Source organism: Sciurus carolinensis, chromosome 4, assembly GCF_902686445.1.
Source record: "Sciurus carolinensis chromosome 4, mSciCar1.2, whole genome shotgun sequence".
Classification (NCBI taxonomy): domain Eukaryota; kingdom Metazoa; phylum Chordata; class Mammalia; order Rodentia; family Sciuridae; genus Sciurus; species Sciurus carolinensis.
Window position 1 is genome coordinate 87,447,116 of NC_062216.1, and position 27,825 is coordinate 87,474,940.

The 27,825-nt window shown below is 35.1% G+C and overlaps 1 protein-coding gene across 1 annotated transcript in view; it reads left to right on the forward strand.

Moving 5' to 3' along the window:
- Pde3a (phosphodiesterase 3A) overlaps positions 1-27,825 on the forward strand; it is a 309,213-nt gene that overhangs the window by 157,840 nt on the left and 123,548 nt on the right. Inside the window, exon 2 of the mRNA XM_047549421.1 lies at positions 26,330-26,380. Within this exon, the coding sequence (XP_047405377.1) occupies positions 26,330-26,380 (51 nt within the window). The remainder of the gene's footprint in view (positions 1-26,329; positions 26,381-27,825) is intronic.

The window sequence follows — 27,825 nt, forward strand, 5'->3', positions numbered from 1 at the left end:
GCATGAAACCAGTGCCAGATAATCAGAAAGCCTGATGGGCTGTTTCTTATCTTTTTCCTGGGTCCTCCCAGCTCCCACCCTGCATTTCTTGGCTTCTTTCCTTTCTCTACTTGTTAAGAGTTCTGACTGACGTAAAAGACTTGCAGAGAGTGACCCCCATGGCAAACCTGTAAAACATTATACAACATGAATAAGAACTTAAAAAAAAAAAAATCTGCAGCTGGCCGGGTGCAGACATATGGCAGCAAGGATGTTTTGGAAGAAAGGCATTGCTGGACAAAGAATCTAGTCTCCTGAATAAAGGTTTACACTGGCACTCCTTGATGTTTATCAGACCTTCTGCCAGGGGCAAGACTTATTCCACCCTTGCATTGTTATTTGGGTGTTGAAACCCCATCTTTTCATGTGTTGAGGTGGGTAGTACGTAGAAGCAGACATTTTACGTGTGTCTGTATAATTTAAAAGGGGTTAAAAAAAAATCAAAACCCACAAACTTTCTCAGGCTTTCTCTACCCAGCTGGAAGTGCTTGATTCTCTGAGGCCCTGACTCAGATGGAGAGTGAGGGAGTTAGTGAGATTGGACCCAATCTTTTAAGCAGGATTTAAAACGATGATCAAAGGGTACATAGGCTTTCGAATGCCCTGACAACTTTAATGGCCTTTCTGGGTCAATTGTTGTTTTTCTTTTTATTGGGAATCTTAAGTCTCAGTTGGTAAAATATCAGGCTGGGAAGAATTTGCAGCCTAGGAGTTTTTCATGCTGATTTACATTTCATTTGCTGGTTCTCCATCTTTTTGGTGCAGTTCTGCTTTTATTTCATTCCTTTTCTCACACCCCAGTTTCTAGTGTTCTAAAGAACAAAGCTGTATTTTGTGATCTGTAGTAGCACACTGGTGTTGAATAATATATTGAACCACATCTTGATGGTGGCAGTTGGGTAGATACCTCAGGAGGAATGATAACATTTTGAATCAGGAGCACTGCCGCAGACAAGGGAAATCTAGTCTGTAGCCCAGGTAAATGAGTGAAAGCATCTGTTTCTATGGAGATTATCCACCTCCTTTACTTATGGATTCTTTGTAATCTGGATGATGTTTTATAGTTTTCAGACTCTTCAATGTGGCCATTACATTCCTAGTTCTTACTGAATCTATAATAATTTATTAATCTAAGTTATTGCCAAATTGGGCATGCTTGTGCATTCCTGTGGAGCCATTGTTAACATACCCATTTGACAACTGAGGCAGGGGGAGGTGCCTGACCTTCCAGGGCACTCATCATGACAATGCAGGCTGAGCTGGGATTATAACACCTAGCAAAGAGGTGCTCCCCAAAACTGGTATGAACAATGATTTACCTAAGCAGTACCATGAGGTGTATATTTAGAATAGAAAAATACTGTATAGAGAATAAACATTGTTTTAGAGAAATTAAAGAGCATCAGTGAAAGTGTTAATAAGAATGTATTTGAGCCGGGCATGGTGGTGCAGGCCTGTAATCCCAATGACTCGGGAGATTGAGGCAGGAGGACTGCAAGTTCAAAGCCAGCCTCAGCAAAAGTGAGGCTCGCTAAGCAACTCAGTGTGACCCTGTCTCTAAATAAAATACAAAATAGGTCTGGGATGTGGCTCAGTGGTCAAATGCCCCTGAGTTCAGTCCCAGGTATCCCCCACGCCCCCAAAAAATGTATGTATATATTTGAAGGACTCCAAGCATGCACTTTTTCTGATTTTTAGGGTTTCATGTTAGAATTTCTTGGACAGTACAGATAGGTCTGATTTAATTCTGCTCATCTGTATAAGACGAATTCTTAAAATGTGTTCTATAATTATGAAAGCAGATGACTATGAAGTTCTTGGAGATTATCTAATCAAGGAGTCTGAAATCGACAAATTGAATCTATCAGATGAATCATAGGGTCAGTTTGCATACATTAAAGATTCCACTCTGGATTTCCTAAAATGTTCGGAAGGCAGCACACTTCCTACCAGGATTTTTCACTTAGCAAGGTGCCAACAGAGCCTTCTCACCAAGTATATCTTTTATGTTGAGAAAATGAAAATTGCTCCACTGGTAATTGATTGAGAACCCCTTCAGGTAGTTGAGCAAAACTCAGATTTATATGTTACAGGTTGACTATGGCCCCCCAAAATGATGTTTGGAGGTTCTAATCTTCAGACCTCAGAATGTGGCCTTATTTGGAAATAGCATCTTCTTTATTGAGGTAATCAAATTAAAATGAGATTGCTAAGGTAGACCCTCATCCAACATGACAAGTATCATGAAATTAGGACATAGGAGACAGATGGAGGGAAGACAGCTATGGGGTCGGGTGGGGAATCCAGATGTTACATCTATAAATCAAGCCATGCCACGAATTGCCAGTACTAGGTGCTAGGGAGAGGAAAGGAAGGAGTCTTCCTGACAGGTTTTAGAGGGAGCATTTCCCTACCAACACATCGATTTCAGACTTCTCCAAAACTGTGAGATGATAAATCACTGTAGTTGTAAGTCATTCAATTGTGCTATCTTGTTACTGAAGCCCTAGCAAACTAATACATCTTAGGTACTGCTGCTGATGGTTTTGTGGAGAGAGATTAAGGTGTTCAAGTCTGGAATACAGTTTGATTACCGGGTTCAGTGCTTAGTGCCTGCCTCTAGAAATTAAAAGTTTTATTTTTTACTTTTAAAGAAAAATGTATCATATTTTACATATATGTATCAAAAATTGCTATGAGGAACTATCATCCTAGTATTGCCCTTTTTATTGTTTTACTTATGTTTGGATATGAATTATTTCATTTATTACAAGTATCTCCAACCTAATTTCAGTCACAGACTTTTTTTTATTAAAATAAATAAACGAGATAAAATTTATTCAGTTTTTTTTTCTTTTACTTTGTACAATTGATCAATGAAATGTACTTTAACACTATACACTAACTTTTTTTTTTTTCTTAGTGTGAACACTCAAAGTAAACTTTCAAACTGTCAGAATCCATGGTAGTCAAGGAATTGGTCAACCTTGGCCTTTGGCCTTGCTTTTCTTTTCTTTTTCTTTCTTTTCTTTTTTTTTTTTTTTTTAGGTGATACTGGGGATTTAACTCAGGGTTGCTTTACCACTGATCTTAGCTATATACCCAGATCTTTTAATTATTGTTATTATTTTTATTATATTTTAATTTGAGGCAGGGTATTACTGAAGTTGCTTAGGGCCTTGCTAAGTTGCTGACGTTGACCCTGAACTTGGGCTCCTTCTGCCTCAGCCTCCTGAGTTGCTGGGATTATAGGCATATTCCATAACCTCCTGCAAACCTGGCCTTTTTACTATATCACCTGGGCACACTTCTCCAGATAGCAGATATAATAATCACTGCATTTCTTGAGATAAATCAAATGTGAATGCCAAATAATAGTTTCAATAATAATTTTTCGAGGATTGAGTATGTATCTACAAATCCATATTTATGACTATAAGATGAATCTTATTAAGAATTGGCATTATGGAAAAAATCTTGTTTAAAGTATTACTGTGTTTTTAAGTTAAAATTAATTAGTAAGTGAAAAAAGAAATGTGCATGCCTCACTAAGCTCAACAAATTAAAAACTAGAACAAGGAATCAATCAAGTCCTCCCCCAGGCATTTTGATTTGTGTACATTAATTGGAATAATGCTATGTTCATTTTGTAGAAAGTAATCTGTTTGTTTTGTTTATGGTTTTTGTTTTTTCTTGTGCTGGGGATTGAACTCAGGCATGCTCCACCACTGAGCTATACCCCAAGTCCTTTTATTTTTTTTTTTATTTTGAGGGACTCACTAAGTTGCACAAGTTGATTTCCAACTTGCCATTCGTTCTCCTGCCTCGGTCTCCTGAGTTGCTGCAACTGCACTGCTGCACCACCACACCTGGCTTTGATAACCATGTTTTTAAACACCTCCATGAAATGTAAATTCTGACTTTGTTTTAGTAAAACCTTATGTTAAATCAGGTTTGGGATCATGAGAATGAAGACAGATTTGTTGCTGTCTGGTTCAGATTTCAGCTAAGAAAAACACGCTTCCTTATGATGATCCAGAGGTTAGCTCCTTGAAATGTCAACCCAAACCAGGCTGCTTGTGGTTCCCAGGCCAACAGTGCTCTCCTTATTGGGACGTGTTTCTGATACCTACACAACTTTCTTCCTAGCTTCATCCTGTTTGACCAGTTTCTACTTATTTTGCTATGCTAAGATAAATCTTTACCTCAAGCAAGCAGTACTCTTGTGTTCAAGAAACTGTCTCTGTGAATACATTTCCCATAGTTGTTCTTGCCACATCATCTATAATGTATGAAAAGTAATAATCTTAAAATGAAAGATTTATGTATATTTATATATGCATGTTATGTATCAATATATATTTATACACATACTTCTTTTTAAAGTACTGGTTATTGAACCCAGGATTACTTTATAGTAATCCTGGGTTCAATAAGACCTTTCTTCCTCTCTTTCTCCCTCCTTCCTTTCCTTTCCTTCCTTCCTTCCTTCCTTCCTTCCCTCCCTCCCTCCCTCCCTCCCTTTTCTCAGGGTTTCCCTGTTTCCCAGGCTCACCTCAAACTTGCAATCCTCCTGCCTCAGGCTTTGAAGTTGCTGGAATTATAGGTGTGCACCAACAACCCACCTAACTTCTATAGTTTTGATGCCTAAACTCATACTAAATTCATAAAATGTGTAGTCATTGATTTTAAAAAACGTTTCACAATTTAAGTAGATTTCTTCTCATAATCATTACATCATATTGGAAAGCACTTTTGCTTTTTTTTTCCCCTCCATCTCTCATTTTGCTTTTTCATAAAATTCCTAGGAAATGGATAAGTCAAACAGTGTCCCCCTTACACTTAGAAACTGAAGATCAGAGAGGTTAAAGAGTTTCTGAAATTTGTTTACATAGTAGAATCTACACTTAAGCCTTAGTGTAAAATTTATTCAATTGGGGAAAAATTTTCACTTTAACTTTATTTTTTGCATTCATTTGAACTTTGGGAGATATGAACTCATTAGGGAATTGTAGTGTCATTAAGACACTGTACACCTATTAATTAAATGTTACTACTATTTGAACAAAAGTAGCAGTGTCTAAACTACCTAGGAAGTTAATTGAACACTCAGAGTGATTGACTATTCTCAGAGGATTTGTTTACATTGAAAATTCTGTTATTCTTTATTGCCTCTTTAAGACTTATTTTTTAAATTCAATTTTAAGAACTCTTAAGAGTTCATTTGTAAAAATATATCATATTCCATGCCAATGTCTAATAGATACTTCTTGTGGCTACGAAATGGATACATTTATATTTGTAATTCCCAACTTCTGCCCTACAAGTGGTAAACTGCAATAAATGAAATAAATGCATTGGAACTTTTGAGGAACTTCATTTTTAATTAGTTCATGTTCATTGACTAACACATTTCATGAATACAAAATAATTATACACTTAAAGTCATCTTTGCTAATAGTTAAATAAAGAGGCAAACTGGCAAAACCTGAGATAAATATAAAGATATGGATACTGCCATTTTTTACGTATGTAATTAGTGGGCATATTGTATAGGAATAAGAAAATATTTTAATTTTTACTTTGGAAATTATGTTAAATCATTAGCAGCTGCATTTATTAGGGACTTAACAGTGATTTGTGTGTGTGTGTGTGTGTGTGTGTGTGTGTGTGTGTATGTATAAAATGAGTTAGTCTCTTAAGGCCTACATTTACAGGCTAACATTGACAGTATGGATGTGGTTAGACCTGACAAGCAAATGACCAGCATTCAATGCAAGTATTAGTGATCCTGACATGAGACACAACAGCTGGGTTGAATAGGCACTTTTATGACAAGTTTCTGTGTATTAGTTTCTTTTTGTGGATCTTACTTAGCACCGTGTATAGGAACATTTTAAGGGTTCCATGTTATTTTGGGGAAACTTCCTAACCTAGGGACTGGGAATGTAGTTCAGTGGTAAAGTTGTGTCTAACATAGTATGCATGAGGTCCTGGGTTCCATTCTTAGCACTAGCCAAAAAAAAAAAAAAGCAATTATGGTACTAACAACTTAATATATCAAAAATATATTTGTTCCATTACACAAATAGGTTACAACTTTTCATTTCTATGGTTGTACACAATGTATATTCAGGCCATTCATGTAATCATACGCACACGTGCACATACACACACACACACACACACACACACACACACACATATATATATATATATATATATATATATACATGTATATGTATAGGGTAATAGTGTCTGTTTCATTCTACTGTATTTCTTTCCCCACCCCCTCCCACCCCTTTTCCCTCTACATCATCCAAAGTTCCTTCATTCTTGAAAAAAAAAAAAAAAAAAAGTATTATATATATATATATGTGTGTGTGTGTGTGTGTGTGTGTTCCAGTGTTTTGACTGGATCATTACGTGTTTGTCCATGTTCTATCATCAGTTCAACTTTTCAGTTTTTTTGTATTCAATTAAATAGATTGTTGTTTTTGGAGCTCTTACCTGGTACCGGTCAGGGCTAGGCTAGGGGTATGGCAGGATAGTAGTTTGCATTTTTTCAGGTAGGTATTTATAGTACAGTGTGTAATATCTTCTTCCTTATGAGACTGCCCTGTTTATAATATAGAATTCCACTTGAGGAATATCTCCCCACCTCTTCCATTCCTATTGTCTTTGCCTGCACTCAGGTCCTGCTTTCGCCTCAGGCTGTAGAATTGTTCCTTAACAGTTCTTTCTGCTGGCAGGCTCCCACCTAAAACAGACTCCCCCATCAATTATACCCTTTTTTTCTTTTTTTTTTTTGTCGGTAGTGTCTTCCTAAAGAACAAATCTGAACAAAGCAGTGACCAGTGGTAAATGAGTGGTAACAATTTTCCAAGCTCTCCATCTGCCTTGTCAAGCCCTTTAAAATTTGAATTCCAAATTTGCCACCCCTCTTTTCCTGAATCCCAAGTGTAGGTTGTTAATGAACTAACTGGTTTTCTTTTCTAAACAGATTACTTTCTCATCCCAAGCATTGGCCTGTGGTATTCTTCCACTTGCATTGGTCCACCAAGGCCCTCTACCTCCCTCCATTTCTCTGATAAAACCATGTTCAGCTTGTGAACCACATATTCAATGGTTTATGTAGCCTTGTCATTGAAAAACCTTTCTTGACACAGCATTATAAAATACTGTAGTTCTTCATTTATGTGTTTTGTTGCCCTCTAGAGAATGAGAGTTCCTTAGGGTGGAAACTCACTCAGCTTTTTATCTCTTTCACATAACCTGAGTCAGGCAGATTGTAAGTGCTCAATAATTACTGAACTAATGAATGATGATGTTTGTATGATATGCCTCTCCTCATCAAAGAATGTCTGCCCTTGACTTTCCAAAGGCCTTCACTGTGTGCTGCTTCAACTCTGTTTTTGGTCCTTTCCAGTTTTAGACGTGGGTGTGATTTACCTGTAATGGGTAGCGATGGTCCTATTGGCAAAGCATCTATATTGATCCCCTTGAAAGGATGTATGTCATGAGATTAATCTTCTGATCCATATTTACAGTTATACTTTCAGGGCAGTGTTCTGAGTGAGACAATCCCTCCCGCTAATCTGTGTAATTAAAAAAATGGAAATGCGAGTGCTTGGCAACCACTCTAGACCTTTGGACGGATTTTCTGTCTTAGGGATCCTTTAAGGAGGATCAGGCTGCAGTTGAGATTCGAATTACCTATTGAATTGAAAAAAAGAATAAGATCTCCCCCCACCCCTTGCATTGCCAATCCTCTCCTTTAGCTGGATTCTCTTATTTGTTAGACTTTGCATTTCTTTGGTTAATTATACCTGTTGACACTGTTGCAACCTCATGCAAATACACCAATGAGATCATGAATATTTTATGGCATTAATCACTGATTGTGAAAAGATAAGAAGTTTGTATCCCAACTCAAATGTGTCTTGAATTGACTAGGTTTTTCCTTGTGGGAATCATAAGGTAAGGAGGATGAAATTAAATAAGAAAGGTGTTATTTTGACTCTACATTTAGAAGAGTTCTTCTAAAGTGATTTTGCATCCATTTCCTTTTCACAGTTTCCTATCAGACAAACAAGCTGCTGCTGTAATAGTAGACTTGTCTTTCTAAAACACAACTAATAATTTGAAATATTTTGGTACATCTTCTGGTGTCTTTAAAATATATTCTGAACTTCTTAACTTCATCTGCAAGGTTCTATACACCTTGACCCCAGTCTTTCTAGAATTCTCCCATATCCCTGGTAGTTTCCTGTTCATACCTTAACACCCAACTCAAGCAGCACATTGTTTTTTTTAAGCAGCACTGGGGATTGAACCCAGGAGTGCTCTACTGCTGAACCCAGCCCTTTTTATCTTTTGAAACAAGGTCGCACTAAGTTGCCACAGTTTTTCTTGGACTTGTGATCCTCCTGCCTCAGCCTCCCAAGTTCTTAGAATTAAGGAGTATGCCACCGCACCAGGCATCACAGCTTAATTTTTAGGTTTGCTTTCACCAATGTCTTTCACTCTCAATGAATTCATTATTTCTTTATTTGTGATTTAATAGCACCTATTCGTTCATACATGGGGGAATAAAATGCAGAGGGTAAGTACTAGTATTTCAAAGGCACACCCTGCTATATGCAGTTGTCTCTGTGAGACCCTTGTCAGATTCCAAAGAGAAGAGTTCTCTGTCACAGTTACACCATTTATGAGAGAGGGTGCTCTAGAGTGCTATTTTAGGGGATTTTAAAAAAATAATGCATAGAAAATATTTAGTGTATGCCTAGCACACAGTAAGTCCTCAACCACTGACAGGAAAAATATTCTGTGTGCTTACATTTTATTTTAATTTGCTTATGTATCTCTTTCCTCCTTTAAGATGAGATGGCCAGAACATTTTCTTCAATGTGTAGGCTGCATCGAACAGCTCTTGACATGTCACATTGGTGGATGTGATTATTATTGTTAATACATTTGAAAGGTCATGTGTTGGTCAGAATTTTAATTGAAACACTACTAGAAGGTTATTAAAATAAATTTTAAATACCTACCTCAGTGCTGAAATTGACACTCAACTATGGGAGGGTGCTTTGCTAAGGGAGAAAAGGAAAACGAAAGCTACTGTGAGACCCACATTTGTTAAGATAACAAATCAAAAAATGTCAGATATTGTATCTCTTCAGTGGAGAATTATTCCTGGAGCCAATTCAGAAATATAAACAATGTAAGTACTTGACCAAATCTCTCTTTGGCTCAGACTTGGCAGGTGGAAATAGTATAAGTGGAAAAATTCCTAAATAATTCCAGACTAGCTAGTGATAGGAATAACGATCACCATGTATGTACTTTTAAAGTTCTGTTAGGAATAACCCATGTTTATATGCAGTGTTTAATACTAGTACAATAATTTACACATAATTACTATAATTCTCTATTTCACAGTGTTTTCAACAGCACTTTCCATATTTGAAGAGACAGATCTAACATTTACTGGTTCTTCTTTAAGGAACTCCTTTAGTGTGAGATGTGTATACATAAAGGTATCACTGAAATATGATTCACATACCTTAATGGTTTCCCAACGAAAGCATACAGCTCAGTGGTTTTCAGAGTTGTATGACCATCATCATGACTGATTCAAGACACTTGTATTCCTTCAAGTAAGCCCCATGCTCATTTGCTTCACTGTCTGTTCTCAGTTGCCTCCCTACTACGTTCAGCTCAGGTGAATCCACGACCTGCTCTCTGTATAGATTTCCCTATTCTGAACTTCTCTTATAATAGTAATCAAACTATTTGTGGTCTTCTGTGATTGGACTCTTTCACTTAGCATGTGCTTTTGAAGGTTTATCCATGTTGTAGCGTATCAGTACTTCATTCCTTATTCCTTTTTATTGCCAATATTTCATTGCATGGAATACTCAGTTTTCTTTGCTACAGATTAGTTAATGGACTTTTGAGTTGTTTCTAGTTTGTTTGTTTTTTTTTTTTTTTTTGGCCTTTTTGGCTATTATTAATAATCCTTGCTCTGGATACTTATTTTCATATGTTTATGGTATATTTTCATTGCTCTTGGGTATGTATATACTCAGCAGCAAAATTGCTAGATCATATGGTACTTCCATATTCAACATTTGGAGAAGCTGCCAAATGGTTTTCCAAAGCGTCTAAACTTCTTCCCAATTCCACTAGCAAAGTATGAGGTCTAATTCTCCACATTCTCACCAATGAACACGTGATTTTCTGTTTGTGTATTTTCAACATATTATTGTACCTATCCTAGTAGGTATGGTGTCTCATTGTGACTTTGATTTGATCTTCCTCAGTAACTTAATGATGTTGGAACATCTTTTCATGTGCTTGGTGATCATTTGTATACCTTCATTAGAGAAATAGCTATTCAATCTTTTACCCATTTATTTGTATATTAATTAATTAATTTTTATTGGGGCACTAGAGATTTAACTAAAGGGTTCTTTAGCACTCAGCTATATTTTCAGTCCCTGCCCTTTGGGAGTGGGGAGACAGGGTCTTGTTAAATGATGAGGCAGGCCTCAAACTTGGAATCCTTCTGTTTCAGTCTTCCAAGCTGCTGGGGTTACGGGTATTTGCCACTGCACCCAACTGCATTTTAGAATATTTTCATTATATTATTAAAGTGTTAAAGAGTTCTGGATTCTTCATACAAGTATTCTATTCTAGATAAAAATTCTTTATTATGTTTTACAAGGTTTTACAAGGTCCCCCCCCCCCCCTATTTTCTGGCTTGTCTTTTTACTTCCCTGATACCTTGGCTGTTCTATGTTTATTTTAGAAATGAAACTTAGTCAAGTTGTTCTAAGGCTAGATTTTAAGATTAGTGTTTATTACCATGATTATTTGAGCAGTGCTTGTTTTGTATTCTCTTAAATTCTTCATCTTTAAAATTAAAGATGTAAAATTTTACGTAACAATTCTTAGTTTCATTGTTCCTCACACTGTGCTTAATGGTACATAACATGCTGCATGATAAATTTAATTTCTAAAAATATATTTTAGGAATATCTTTTGCTTTCTTTTTTTCTCTAAGGTCACAATATTGAAGGCATGTGACATTCTGATGAAGAATAATTCTGTCCAACTGAACATTTCCAAAGTCCTTTCCCCTTGAAAACAATCTCAATACCAGATTCTGTAATATGTATCAAACTAATATCGTAAGCTGTTTTTTCTTTATACCAATTAGTTAGTATGTTATGCTTTGGCTTCCTAATGAATCCATAGTCAGTTAATGTGTGTAGATCTGTTTCTATCTTCAGACACTGCTGGTATGTTTTTGTTGCCAGCTTTTACTGCTACTGTTCCCTTAGAAATTGTGTGTGTTTGTATGCGTGTGTGTATTTGCATTTGCACATGTCTGCTCACATAGAACTCAATGATGACATTTTCATGGCTTCAGGATCTTTGCCTCATGATCACTTTGGTCATTGCTTCATCTCCAGAGTCCTGTATTGCTTCCAGGCAGGAAGAATGGGAGGACAGGAAGGCTAAGGAGAGACGCTAGCCATTTTTTTCCCCCTTTTAAAGAGTTTTCTTGGAAACTTCACATAGGGACAACTTCTTTTATCTCATAACCAGGACTGTGTCCCATGACCTCCTGATCTGTAAGGGAACTGAGGCTGGGAAATGGAGAGATTCTTAGCTGGGCACATTGACATCTCTATAAAAACTGGGGTTCTGTGAGTAAGGAGGAACAAAATGTGTGCATGGTCTGTGCAACTAGCAGTGTTTCTCACCAAGGAAAGGGATAACAGGTGGAAAGTTCTCAGTTCAAATGAGGGGCAAAGCCTCTTTTTTACTTGAGTCCTCTTGTTTGCATCCCTGAACTTGCCACTCCTCAGATTTTCAACATTTACATCAAGAGTTACCACAGGATTTTAAAACAATGGATCTTTATTTTGTTATAATTTTACAAACATATTTTACAAACTGCTTTTCCATAGCAAGAGAATCGGCTGAATGAAATTGAGGTCCAAAAAGTGTTTTCACAACAGTGGAACTTTTTATCAACTCCTCAGTATTTAAAGTCCAAACTTCTTGACTTTCCTTATTGAATTTCCTCCTGGACAGATCAGTCAATCATTCTCTAAATATGTATTTTGACCCTTAACTTGTGCCAGTCACAATACACACAACAAAGACCAAAGAGGTTTCTGCTGTCCTGAAATTTTTTAAATGAGAGACAATCAAAAGCAAGCAATAAACTAATTAGGATCATTTTGTATTGCAATAAGTGCAGGAAACAGACATGGTCATATGTGAAAAGTAATGAGGAAAAGAGGAGCTTGTATTGGACTGCGTTTGCTCCCTATCCACCTGTAGCACAAAGCCTGGTGCAGGGCAAGTTTTCATTTCATGGTCATTGATATTAGATGAATGGATTGTTATATAGATGGATAATCAGTCAGTTGTGGGGAGTGTCTCTGAGGAGATATTAGCGGAAATGAAAACTGAATATTGCAAATGAGCCTACAGTACTAAGAAATGGGAAAATTCATTCTAGGGTCAGGGTGAAGAGCATTCAGTCTTTGTAGTTTATAGTGGTAAGTTCAAATCTAATTCCAAAACAAGGGAAAAGTCTTTGAACAGTCTTAACATGGATTATTCCATTTGTGTTTCATAAAGACTTTGTGCTTCATAAACAGTATGTAAAGTAGATAATCTATTATATCATCTCTAATGTATAAATGAGCAAACTGAACCTAGAAATAATAGAGTAGCTTATCCTGATCCATAAAGTCAGTTAAAATGAAGTTGAAATTCAATTCAAGAAATTCAACTCCAGAATCTACCCTTAAGCACTGTGAAGGATTATGAAGACTCAATAAATGTTTTGTGGTATATACAGTAACTCACGCAACAGGATGTGAATTGTTAAATCAGCCAAAAAAGAGAGTCACTTGAATGAAATAAGATCTCCACCAATTTAATGAAGTCAATTTTTATTTTCAGCTGTTACACATGTTTATTTGGGACAAACCTACAAGAGTGGGAGGCAGTGAATAAATTCAATTTTTAAAACATTTTCTAATAGCAACTTATGAATCAAGTAGCAGAATCTCTCAAGAAAATACTCTTTCAAAAACAAAACTGTCTATATATAAGAAATTATTATCTGAATTATTCCAAGAGGTCCTGATTTTCATTCTAATGAGTACATGGAATTTGCAAAAAAAAAAAAAAAAAAAATTCAACTTAGAGTAATAATAGTGGGTAAAATTTGTACATTTAAAGTTGTTAACTGAGCTGTGGCATGACAAACTCAGGGCCTCATGCATGTTAGGGAAGATTTCTACCACTGAGGTAAATCTACCTGATCCACCTAAACTGCCCTGATTATTTTTTAATTCTTTAATTCTAATTCTTAAATCTCTCAACAAAGGAAAAGAAACTCAAGAATTTTCTGTGTTAATTTTATTAGAGAATTTTGACTATGACATGACAATTACTATGTATTTTGTTATGCTCCACCCGAACCCCATTTATAGAATATGTGAATATAGTGAACCATGTTTTGTTGTGAAACATTTAATACTCCAAATCACAGAAGCCAAGAAAATATGCTTAATCGACTTTTAAAAAGGTGTGTACTTTAAGATTCTACTCTCTTGAAAATAATCCAGAGTTTTCAATTTAGATATACAATCAAATAAGCCCAGAATTCTATCCACTGTGTATGATTGATTCAAATTGACAAGATCAAAGGCAAATCAGTACATCAGTATTGTCCTCTCTCATATAAACCTGAATAATGTTTTTAAATAGCCATCATTATGTTAGCTGTTTTCCTAGTTCCTTGCATTTCTTCTCTGAAGATTCGCTTTTGGATTCTTATCACCCCTACTCACCCCCCCCCTTTTTTTCCCTTTCCTTTATTTGTGTTTTGCTTCAGTATAGGTTTTGATACATGATAGTTGCTTATGGGGGAAAAAAAGTGAATAAGTCTCTCAGTTCTATTACGTGATATAAGAACAAAGACAGAGAAGTGCATGGCAATTTTTTTTTTTTATCTTTAGTTCTACCCACCATAGTTAATTAAATACATACAATTTTAACTCCTGTTCTTTCCTTCCTTTCTTCCTTTTCTAATTTGCCATGTTGTCCTTTATTCCATTTCCTTTTTCTTCATCCTTAATTATTGGAATAATAAAGGAGAGAATTGAGGGTCAAATCAAATTTGGGAGTGTAGATACATGCTAACCCTGGTCTAAAGAAATATCTTCAGGTCTTATATAATAATTTCCAGCAATATTTAAAAATCTGGGCAGAAATGCACATGGCTTGCTAAAATGTACTAATTGTAGAGAATGAAACTCAAAGTAATATTGGTAATAACAAGCTCAGAGGTAAAAAAGAAACTCGGGCATGTAATGGGGGAGGCATAGAGTGTTCTCTGCCACTTAAGCAATCTTTTTAAAAATTTAGTTCTAATTAGTTATACATGACAGTGGAATGCATTTTGATATATCATACATAAATGGAGTATAACTTCTCATTCTTCTGGTTCTATGTGATGTAAAATTACACCAGTCATGTAGTCATATATGCACATAGGGTAATAATGTCTGATTCATTCTATTCTTCCTACCCCCCACACCCTCTCCCCTCCCTTCACTCCCCTCTGTCTAATCCAACATACCTCAGTTCTTCCCTTGGCAACACTCCCACCCTTATTGTGAATTAGCATCCTTATATCCGAGAAAACATTTGGTCTTTGGTTCTTTGGGATTGGCTTACTTTGTTAAGCTATCTTTTTATCAACAACCCCATCACCAAAGTGAAGTTGTTTGGGAAAGAGGAAATAACATGGAGAGCATTTGGAATATTATCTTTTTGCTGAAGGTTTTTTGGCACTGATGAAAAATGTGGCTAAGCTTTGAATGAAATAAGACTTTAAAAAGTTTGCAAAAAGCATTTTTGGAAAAATATAACTTTCAGATTAAGAGAAATTGTTTAAAAACGTATTCAGTGTTTTGTCATTTATAAGAGTTAAAATGAGTTCAATATTTTAAGTCACATGAATTATTGAGATTTATTTTAAAAAGTTGCATCGCTTTATTTTTAAGACCATTTCTAAAAAGAATGTTTCACATAGAGAATTTTCTTTTGATTTACTTGGTTTTGTTGCAACATGTAACAGCTTAGAAGCTAAGTAGTCATATATAAGTGTGTGTGTGTGTGTGTGTGGTGTGTGTGTATGTGTGTGTGTGTATATATATTTATATATATATATAATTTAGATGTAAAATATATAGTTATGTGTACATAAATATGTGTATGTGTGGATATATATGTCCACAAATGTAAACTCTTTGGGGATCAAAGCAATTTTCTGCTTTGCAACACACATCATCCATTTTAATGCTACAGTCAAGGAAATTGTATTGTTTACAAAAAATGCAGTAAATCAGAATATTTGATAAAAGAGAAAAACAAAATGTTATCCAAATGCAAGACCTTATAAATTTTGTTGGGTTAAAACTTTTGCCCCAACTGAGGCTATGTCTGGATTTCATTATTTTCTCTAGGACTTCCAGTTTTTTTTTTTTTTTTAAACCAGGAAAAGAGATCAATTTTATAGATTAGTTTCATAAAGTTTCCCCCAGTGGGTCTGGCTGAGTTTTAATAATTTTCTGGAGAAAATAGACTTGAATGAGTCCTTTGATGGGACCTTATATAAATGGAATCTAAATACATAGGGGCACAAGACTATTAGCGTGATTCTGTATGAAAATAACAGGTGAAGAGCTTGAAATAATACACAAGGCCTTTATTGCTATTGTGATTTTTATGTTTCCAATTCAGTTACTCAAATTGGAAGGAATAATACAAGAGTTTAACATACTGTAAAGCATAAACTTATAGCCACATTCTGATGCTCACAGGTTTGGGTTTTACTTGAAGAGAAGTTCATAGAGTTAATAAATTAAAGCCATAATGCCTTCATATTTCATAAGAAAATCACACTTTGTCCTTAAAACTTTTTTATTGTATTATTTTAAAATCATTTCCATGGAATTTTGAGGTTTTTTTATTTTTGTGTTTTGTTTTGTTTGCTTGTGATTTTAGACCTATCAATTGCATTGGATATTTGATTGTGTTTCCAACCATACAAGGTAAAAAAAAGGTCCCTTCCATATTGAACAGGCTTTCGTAGCTCTTGACCTAGTTGACTTTCTTATTTGGAACTGAGCCTTTCTTAATCTTATTAAACCATTCCATTGCCTCCCATCACCAAGGGGATCCAGTAATGTTAACATGTGGATTTTCCAATTGTCATACAGAAAGTCAGTCTGATTCTGATTCAGTAGATTTCGTAGACTCCATGGTAATGCACACGTGTTACATAATGATGCATGATTTTTTAAATTATAAATTTGTTCAAATTTTATAAACTGTGTATTGATGTGGTCAATGTATCAATTTTTTTCCCATTCTAGTTTACTAGAGTGTAACCATATGTCATCTTAATTATGATATTTTCAAAGAATTAAAATGTAGTAACCCCTAAATAACATGTATTTATTAATAAAGATAAAGATAATAGCTAACATTTAATGAGTCTTAACTACGCACCAAGATGGTGTAACTGGTGAGAATAAACTAGTCAGTTTGACCTATGGTGCTCACAGCTTGACCAATGGGTTGTACTTTATTAATGATACAGAAGCCCATGGTGACTCTGAATTGGCAACTTAAACATTTGTTGTGCTTAGAGAACATGAAGCTAGAAATGTATACTCAATAAACATTTGTTGAAAGAGTGTATGAATGAATGAATGAGTGAAGTTAGCAATGAATAATTTGTACTAATGAGATGGGATAGCTAAACACCTGATCATATAATTTACTATAGGTTTTAAGGTAATTCTATATCCAACATTTAAAAATTTGACTAGTTTATGCATTTACAGAGGATTTTCAGAGACATTAAATTTTGCTTGTATTCCATAATTTTAAAGAAGGTGGAAACTAGGTAGTGGAAAATGGAGAGAAATAAAGCCATCACATTAACAACAGCCTGGAGTTCCATGAAAGATAATGAAATTTGATGTCTTTTTCTCTTTCCTCACCAACATACTCCAGTGCCAAAGACCTAATGCTTAGTTTGGACTCAATAGTTATTTACTATTAAAAGTTGTACAACTGGACAAAATTCACGATTTGCAACCATTCAACCTAAGTTTTAATCAATGTTTAACCACTAGCTAGTTATGTTACTGTTTTACCTCTCTGAATCCATTTCCATATCCATAAAATAGGGATCATATGTACCTGTGACTTTTTTTAATGTAACAAAAGAAAATAAAGTGAAAGAAAAGTATTTAGAAAATTGCAAAATATAGTTTCAAAAGTGTTCCATGGAAAACTATTACTCTGTCTTTAAACAAAAAGGTTCTCTGATCAAATGTTTCCAGAAATGTTTGAATTAATTTCCTTTCCCTTAAGACTTTGCCAGATGTTAATGTACCAGGGTATATTGGGAACATATATTGGTGAATTACATTAGGTATGCAGAATTTCAGAAGCTTACTCTACTTTACTGTCATTTCTTCATAAAAATACCTCACAAGAAAATTATTTAGGCACTGTCGAGACCGATGTGATTGTATTATTAGTAGTAGTACCCAGGACAAAAATTAGCAATGAAAGTTACAAAAATTCCATGTACTCAAGATAGGCAAGATGTATTAAGTGAAAGTAATGAAGCTTTGTAGGAGTAGCAGCAGCATACAGGATCAGGGTATTGATGGTCATTGTGGGTAGGAACAGAAATAGAATTATGAAAACATTTTAGTCCTGAGTGTGGGAACATCATTATCAGCCTTATCAGAATTAGAGAACTCTGAATTTCACTCTTTCTAGAGCCTCCTTACTCTCCAGTTTGGATGAAATTTATACAGGCCACTAGATCAGAATTGCCAGAGTTAAGATCAGGGATTTAGTATTTTCCAACTGAATGAAATTCAGGCAGTTATCACCAACTATAAAACAAACAAAAATTTTTGTTAAATTTAGTCTAACGTCATGATGTTTTCAGGTTCTCAGTGGTTTCTAAGAATGGTCAGTTCTAAATGATCCTGTTTGCCTGCTTATTTGTCTGAAGACTGAAGATGTGAAAGCTAAATTATAGTTGGAAACAATAAGAAATTTAGATTTTGAGTCAGATCTGAAGGTAGGAAGGGCTGGGACCAGTAAGTTGAAAGAGACTCTCTTTCCTTGTCCCATCCAGGAAGTGAGAGCTGACAAACAAACAAGAAACCTTCGTGAAGCTCTGAGATATGCAGTGCATATTTTCACAGCTCTTTGCTACAGTCTGTATAATATAACAATGCCTCTGTCCCTCCATGGAATCGTGGATAAAATCAGCCTCACTTGGAAATGCCCTTAGACGTGGGAGTGGTTTGGGTGCTGTGAATGTGAAGTAGCTGTAATGAAGCAGTTGATCAGACTGGTTGCCAGTCATATCTTATTTACCCAGAGAAGGTTCATGTTGTGTTCTAACTAGTTTGTAAATTAGTTTACAAAGGAGGGTCAATCTTTTTCAGCCCCATCTGTATTAGGCATGTCTGCATCAGAACCCAAACCCCAATGTAGAACCTGGAGTGCTGTGTGACAGTGCCTGGGAGTTACAGCTGTGCAGTGATCATCTTAGCTTTTCTAGTCTAACCCCCAAACAAAAGCAGACTTCCAGTGTCCCTTTTCTGAAGAGCACAATGTAGTCTTGCCCTTCTTATTGGGTTGACAAGGGTCCAAGGAAAGGAACACCAAGGAATAAGATCGATTTCCTGAAAAGACTAGGCAAGGGTTGGGCTGTCCTGAATGTTCTGTCACAGATCTGCCCAGTCCAGGGGCTGGCCTCTGGGAGAATCTGTGGGCACGGGTAGGCCCATCTTCTCTCATGGAGTTCTGGAGGGAGGAAACATAGATATGGAGAAATTAAAGAAAAATGTATGCCAAGAGAAGCATCCACAGCAACACGCCAATGCTGAAGAATTTTTAATTCACTTATCAAATTGAAAACTCAATGCCCATGATACTAAATATACAGGTTAAAGTACTTGTTCTTAGGCATTTTATGTTTTTATTTGGCTGTTCTTGGAATCAAACCCAGGACCTTATTTCATGCTAGCACTCTGTCACTGAGCTCCATCCCCAGTTCGCATTTTATGACTCATGAGAGACCAAACATATAAAGGAATAATAAAATTATGCTATTTATTATGATTAATATAAAGTTGCTTTTGTGCACAATTGTGCATGGTCTGTAAACTCTTGTTGTATTGAGTGGAATTAAGAGGTTGGTGAATGGAGAATCCTTGTTACCTCCATTTTTGTCTCAAGAATATTCCCTGGAGCTAATGATCAAATTTTGTATTGATTTATGAATTCAGCAGAGTAAGTGTCAGATACATGATTTGTGATTGCAAAGATCTGACCTCTTTATGAATTGTTAAGATATACTTTGCTTCTGTTCCAATCTTTGGTTCTGCCTCAGAGTCTGCATGTGTTGATCGTTCTGTCCCGCATCCTGTGTGTCTGGCTCTCTGTCTTAATCCGGATCTCTGGTAAAATGTCTTTTTCTCAGAGAGGATTTCCCCGATATGCTTATGAAAATGGAGTTCTGCTCCCAGCCCCTACCTGTCATTCCACACTTCTTCATCCTTTCTCTGCATTCTGAGCTTCTTTATACCTGCATTATCACCTGGTAGATGTACGTTTGTGGTGCATCTTCCCATGTTCCTTCACTAGAAGAAGCACCAGGGGAGCAGAGGGCATCGTTCACTGATTTATAAGTTTGATTTATAAGTTATGTGCTTTGCACATAATAAGCATACAGTAAATATTCAATGAATAAATGAAGTCAAAGTAAGTTGTTTGGTAACTTTGGCTTCTTTAGATGTATATTATTTTTATGCTTTTTAAAGTACATTTTAGTAATTTTCAACAAGTCAAAGAGAGTGGTTTTCTTGAAAGTGGTGCAAAAGCAAAGTGTGACTGTTCCTCTCCGTCATGACCTTTTATTTCATATCTCAAAACTCCTTGCCCTTTTTAAGTACACACAGTGGATAGTTTCTTCTTTCCCATCTTGTCACGGTTCTCCTGCAGCTTTCAGACCCTCAGTAGCTGGCATGGTGATGTTTTCTCCCAGGAAGCCCCTAAAAAAAGGCATTGATTTTTTTTATATGAACAATAAGAGAAAGTATAGCTGGGAAGAACAGATAAACATTAAATGAAAATGTTTTACCTACAGAAATGTACTTTTGACTGTCTGCATTTCTCATGCTATTATTAAAATATCTCTGCTTGGATAGAACCTTTTTGTTTCCATGCTGACTACTTTGCTGCGCCTGTGAACTTTTTAAATCCTGTGTTTGGCAGCAGTTGTGTTTTCCTTGGAACTTGGTGCTGTGCAACATACTGCTAGCTGAGGACTGTGATGTAGAAATTTATTATTAAAAATAAAATAGAGGGAAGAATTTATTCCATAAGGATGAAAATGTCTCAGTGTCAAGAAGCTAGGATTTGCAAAGTGCTTTATATAACAGATTGTGTTTCTTGTCGAGGGAGCATTGCTAGGACTGAATTGTAAGGGGAGGTCTTTATTTTGACTGTCCTTGGTTCATGAATGCTAAAGGAACAGGAAGCCTACTCTTTTTTCTCTTTCTTTCTCTCTCTCTCCCCCCCTTTTTTTTTCTTTAAAGGATTTCTTCATCCGATGGAAAGATTTTTGTTTGTCATGTGTAGGCATAACCTTTGACAGTATGTCCCTAGACCTCCTGGTAAGAAGCTTATTAAAATGTTCCTTCCCAGAGAACTAATCACAGTTCAGTAGCCATGAGGGTATTCCTTTATATGGATGGTGAGAGACAAACATTTTTTTCTTCCTGAATTAAGTGGCCATATAATCTTATCAACAAGAATGTTTTCATTTCCTACATTTTTATTGACTTTTCCAGTGCCAGTCTCTTTCCCTTTTTCATATTTCTAGTATCCTATGTAACTAATCTTAAAATCATGATCATTCTTCTTCCCCAGAGAGTATTGTATCATGTTAATAAACTCTTGGACTTTCCCAGAATTGCATAGGTATCATGCTGCTATTCCTTTTTTTTAAAGGTTTAGTCCACTTGAACTAAATTGCAAAAAGGAAAAAATTTCAGCATCTACTTCTGTTCCTCATTGTCTGGGACCCATTAATGTCTTTTATATAATCCTGTGAACATGTGTAATGACTACTTTGGTCATTGGCAAATTAACAAAAATACATTTGTTTGATTGAAAGGAGGTTTTGACTTCCTCATTGATATAACATCAACATTGGCTTGCACTTAATTAGGAATTTCACTGATTTCATTCTGCAAGTTGTCTTGTTTACTATTTATTGTGATTAACAGATAGTTTTTTTAATTGTAATTAATAGTCTGAAGAGTAGGGATAGGGAAACGTCTGCGTAGTAGTTTGTGAAACATTTAGCCCTATGGTTCTGCTATAACAAGAATGTTTTCCACTGAAAGATTGCTCAGGTTAAATGGTCTGTAGTATTTAGTAAGTCATTTCATCACATTATGGTTGACTTTTTAAAAAGTAATAATGAAAACATCCTGTTTATTCTTTGCTCCATGATCTGAGGATAGTGTTCTTATGATACAAAAATCAAGTTTTGCAGAATAAAACTTTGTATGTTATTATGTGCTATTTATTATAAGATACAGCTTATTTTCCTTCTGCCCCAATCCCCCATCAAGTACCCAGTGTGCTTTACCCATGGAGAGAGGTGTAGCCTTGACACCCTATCCAGGTCTCATCCCCCGCTGCCTCTTTCTCTGTATTAAAGAAGAAAATGACAGAGCAGAGGACACCACAATAAATTCTATACATTCAAATAATAAATGCTAAATTTTGGTTCAGATTATTTTAATTAAAAATAGAATTCTAATGGTAAAATCTTTATGTGATTTTCTCAAGTCCAAAGGGGAAACTATTCTGTTAATTTCCTTTAATGCTCTTCTTATTAACTGGAGAATATCCTCGCATCTCATTTATCACATGTAGAGTTAATTCCCTGTTTACAATATTTTACCTAGCATGTAGCTTTCTTTTTAAAAAAAAAAGACATTTTTTTTTTTAGTTGTAGGTGGTCACAAATACCTTTATTTTATTTATTTATATGTGGTGCTGAGGATCGAACCCAGTATCTCACATGTGCTAGGTGAGCACTCTACCGCTGAGCCACAACCCCAGCCCCTGGCATGTAGATTTCTATAACTTTATTACTTGGGAAAAAAAAAAAGTACCAATTGTGTACATTTTAAACTCATACAAAAAAGAATGTTCAACTCAGAATCTTCAAATGCAATAGTATATAGTAAAAATGCATAAGAATAGGATAAAATAGAATTTCTTTATGCTTTAAAATTAGTCTATTATATAATGCTAGAAAATAACTGAAACTTATGATTTTCTCTTCATGACCCAAATGAATATACATTCTGAATGTTTTTTGTTCTTTTAATAACATGGGCTCCTTAATGGTAGAGAGCAGTGAATTTTGTGCTCTTGACTTCTTGACATATTGTTATTGTCAAATATTCTTTTTTAAATCAATATATTGTAGATTATAATTTGCATTTAATATTTAGTTCTTTTTACTGTGATATCCATGCAGAGTAGACTTTACTAAGTTATTCCAACCCTGAGAGTTTAAACTCATCCATAACAGCCAGCCTTTTATAAAATGTTCTTTTCAGAAGATCATGATAAACCATTTCACTTGCAGCTCAGTGCTCAAGTTTATTTTATCTTTAAAGTTGCCAAAAACAAGCATCTAGTCTTCCTGTTATGAATGCAGTATATTCCCAAGTCCTTAATAAGGCAAATGATTGAAATGGGCCAAGAAGTGCTTTTGATAGTTCTAATTAACAACTAATTAAATGTTTTATATGTTTCTAAATCATACTGTTTCTTTAATTGATTAGTGTTTGTGAACCTTATTACAATCAACTTTTAATTAGTATTAATGGTTATTCATTAGCAGTAGTAATGACAATAAGTTAAAAATTTTAAAAAGTGAAAGCATTATCAATTATATAATCATCTAATTTTATATAATGATCATCTGAGTTAAGTTTTCCAGAATTGTGTGCTAACCAAACTATTAATGAATCATCAAAGAAATTTCAAAGCTTACAGTGATTGGCTATATCTTATCCAAAATTAGTAGGTTAAAATTATTTAGGTATATTTTTGACTTACTAAACTGTGTTTCTCGTGCTTTTTTTTTTCTTTTTTTTTTCGTTGGGAGACAGGTACTAAGGATTGTAAACAGGATCACAGAGCTATATCCCTAGTCCTTTTTATTTTAAGAAGGAGTCTTGTTAAGTTGCTGAGGCTGGCCTCAAACTTGCTGTCCTCCTGCTTCAGCAGTTGAATTCAGGAGTTGAATTGCTAGAATTACAGGTGTACACCACCACAGGGGCATAATGTTTTTGTAATGGCTTTGAAAGTCTAATTTTAATTGCTGTATAACATTCTTTGGCATACTATCATTTCTTGGATAATTTCTCATTTGTTGGATAACACAGGAATTAACACATTATAATTACTGTATTTTTACCTTTGGACTTACTAGTTCAAAGGGTATGAATTTTTAAGGCTATTGGGTATGTATAATTATATCCATGTCTTATAAATGTTTGTAAATATACTATATACATTATGTAAGTGTACATATATATGCTATAAACTAGCAATGTAAATGTTTACTTTTCCCCCTAACGCATCCAATTCACATCATGATTAATTTCCTAATTTAATAGGCAGCAGTACTATCTTATTGTTTATAATGAATTTCTTTCATTTCCAATAAAAACTTTTCCATAAATGAATTAAATATTGATTTTTCTTCTGTAATTGTTCCTATCCTTCTCTATGAGGGTTGTGCTTTTTTGAAATTATTCAGCATTCTTAATGTGCTTAAAACATTATCTTTTACCTATTATTTACCACAGGTATTTAGCAATGTCAAATTTGTAAAGATGTTTAAAATTTTTATACAACCAGATCAATTGATCCTATTTTGTGATTTAGAAGGAAGAAAAGAGATCTTTAAGGAAATGATTTAAGGCCGGGGCTGTAGCACAGTGATACATCCTAGCACGGATGAGGCCCTGGGTTCAGTTGCCAGCACTGGAGGGGGTTGGAGAGAAGAACCGGGGAATGTAGAGAAAGGAAAGGAGGAAGGAAGGAAAGAAGTTCACATTTGTTTCAAGTTTGTTTTTTTTTTTCCCCCAAGGCAGGTTAATATTTACCTAGATTTTATTCTACTTTATACTTACAGTTTTCTTTTTTAAAATAAATCAAATCTTTCAAATGTAGAATGAATATTAGTGTTTGTTATAAGGTTAAACTTTAAATGTTTTTCCTCAAAAAGGCTATTTCTTTTGTTCATTTTTGGAACAAACATTTTCTTTTTCATTATTTTGGTGCAAGATATACCTGTGTGTGTTTCTAACTCTCCACTATGTTTCATTCATTTCTATCTTGATTATCCACACTGGAGGTTAAGTTTTAGAAAATGTTTTCATAACCAGGAGGCTGTTTCTATGCTTTGTACTGTTTTCTAAGTGATGCTTTTCCTAGGGTATAGATGTAAGCTATACATCATTGTGTTTTGATATACAGACACATAGTGAGGTAATCAGTATAGTTAAGAAAATGCACATGCCATCATCTCACCTCCCCCCACCTTCTTTCTCTGTTTATTTTCCTTTTTTGTGTGTGGGTATGTTAACAGTGGCTAGCATTTACTCTCAACAAATTTCTAGTGTGCAATAAATATCACTACCTTTAGTTCTTATGCTGTACATTAGATCTCTAGTCTTAATCACTCTGTATAACTGATTCTTCAATGTTCCCTCAGGTACAATTTACATTTGGGGGTTTAAAAATATTTTTATTTAAAAGTATTCTATTGGCTGTTGTATAGTTCCTCAGTAAAGATTAACCTTTTTCTACATATCATGATAGAAGATTTCTTAATAATGTTCAGATGATTTTTTAAATTGTTTTTTTTTTTTTTTTTTTTTTTTTTTTTTTTTGCGGTGCTGGGGATTGAACCCAGGGCCTTGTGCTTGCAAGGCAGGCGCTCTACCAACTGAGCCATATCCCCAGCCCCTTAAATTGTTTTATCATGAAAAACTTACTTATATCTACTAAGAAACCATTACTAAAAAGTAAATGACGTATAATTACATTTATAGCCCACCTTGGGGGCACAGAAGTTTATTGTAAATAGTTCTTCAGTTCTTGTGAGTAGTGAGTGTGTTGGGTAGACGAATGAATTTCAGTTCCCTCAGTTGATATCTTTTCTTTAATATTCTTCCTATAAATATTATTTTTTCTTTCTTCTTGTGTGGGAGAGGAGGGTACTGGGGATTGAACTTGGTCTCATGCGTGGTCAACAAGCCCTCTACCACTGAGCTATATCCTAGCGCTTTTTAATTTTATTTTGGGCCAGGGTCTTGCTTAGTTGCCCAGGCTAGTCTCAAACTTGACATCCTCCTGCCTCAGCTTCCTGAGTAGCTGAGATTGCATGTATGCACCACCATGTCCAGCTCTTCTCTAAATGCTTTTCTAATAAATAAATAACCTGTGTTGTAGGTAGAACAGCTCAGACTATTTTAACAATGGAAATAACTTGATATTTTATAGTCTTTGTTAAGAAAAAATTAAATATTGTGATGTTAGAGGTTTATTTCACACTAAATAATACTTTTAATTTTTGGTCCTCTCATGTTTTGGTGATATTACCAGAATAGAATGAAAAATTATTGAAATATGTTGGCCTTCTGGTTCTTATTTGTGGCAGTGGGTTAGACTACACTATTAGATTACTCAGCATATTTTCCTACTTGTCTGGAAACATAATGCTATGCCAATAAAGCTTTACAGGATTTGACATCTATCTAGGATGTTCTGGCAAAGAACAGTAAAGTTATACCTTTGTGGATTCTTTTTGTCACCTACTGATATGTACCTCAAAATAACTAGAGGTTGAAACACTTGTTATCAAACCCCAAGTTTATTTCTTCAGGTGTGTTGATCTATTCACAATGATTATTTAATGCATCCCTATTAGAACACGGATTTCAATAATTTAATTGTTCTTCAAAAGAAAGAATTAAAAGATTTGTTATGTCACATAATCATTTAATTGACCATAGTTGTAATATTATTATCCTTACAGCTCCTGGGACACTCGGAATGGGACCACAAACGAGGGCCACGGGGGTCACAGGTACGTGCGTTGGCCTTTTCTTTTCCCCATTTTGTTTCTGAATGCTTGGAGCCATGAGTTTTCTGAAACTCAAGGAATGACAGTAAGTAGAGAAGGAAGAGGCACCATAATCATGCCATTTGTTTTTATTTAAGTTAGCTGTAATTAAAGCCTGGATTTCAGTCCCCAAAGGCGGAGGCCGGTATATTCCTCCAAGGAGCTTTCTGGCATTCCTGATTGCTTGTGTTTACGTAAAGGGAGATTTTATATTCATCTTGTCTCTGCAGAATACATTTTGATCAGCAACCCACTCTCTTGATTTTAATTCACTTCCTTTGATAATTTTTCCATGTATTTTCTTTTTTTCCCTCTGTCTATCTTCCTGTTTTTGGTTAAATATTTTGAAATACAATCAGGGTAAACTCTGAACTAATTAGAAGATTTTGTCTCTAAATTAACTGTCTTCGTCTAAGGGAAATAGAAAGATGAAAGGACCTATTATTTTTGAAAAGAAACAAATTTGAAACCTTTCTATATTACCAGACTGTTTTCATTGTCTTACTTTATGTCTCAGGCCAGGAGAAAAACTTCCATGACGCATTTATGCTTTTCTAATGACCTAATTAGACAATGTGGATTTGTTTTGCTTCCATAATTACTTGGCCTGACAGAATAAAGGCTGAGTTTTACACTAAGAAAATTATCTTTCCTCCTCGGGTATTTTTTAAAAGAAATATAAAATAATAATTTTTTTCTCATAATAGTTGATGTTTACCTGACTCTAAACATGCCAAATAAAAAATGAAGTGGGTGGAAATTTTTACCTCTGCTGATCACATTTTGTACTTGCTAGTAAAAAAATATTGTGGAAAGAGAGTCTCATGTACAGCACTGTAAGTGTGAATTCATTGTGAAGCATGAACTTCTCCTGAGTGTCTCACACACCTATCTGTGCCTCCCTGGTCATGAAGTGTGTGTGGATCACTGTATTTACCTTAGGTCACTGGGAAAATAAAACCAAATTAGTCCATTGTTTGAGCTGAGCTTTTATTAGCTATGATTTTATTTTTGTCTATTATTAATTTGATTAGTAAATAATCAAAACCAGTTCAATAAGTTAGGGTTATCACAAAGAATGTGAGTTTTGGTCTCTCTACCTCAGTCACCTCCCCATCTTTATTTTCCCCTGATCACTCTCACTCTGTACACCTCTGTTAAATTAGAATTTGCCACAAGGTTGGTAATGTAGTGGTGAAATTAATGTTAATTCGTTGCGATCGAAACCAATAATAAAGGCAAACACAGGTAAGGAAGTCTGTGGTGTCTGATCATTGCCACCAAAGATGTTTTGATATTCAGAAAGGCCGAGCAAGTTGTTGAGGACATGTCCCTTCAAAGTAACGAAGTACTTTGATGATAGTACTTTGTGTGTATGTGTATAAATTAACATTATTGCTTAAAATGTA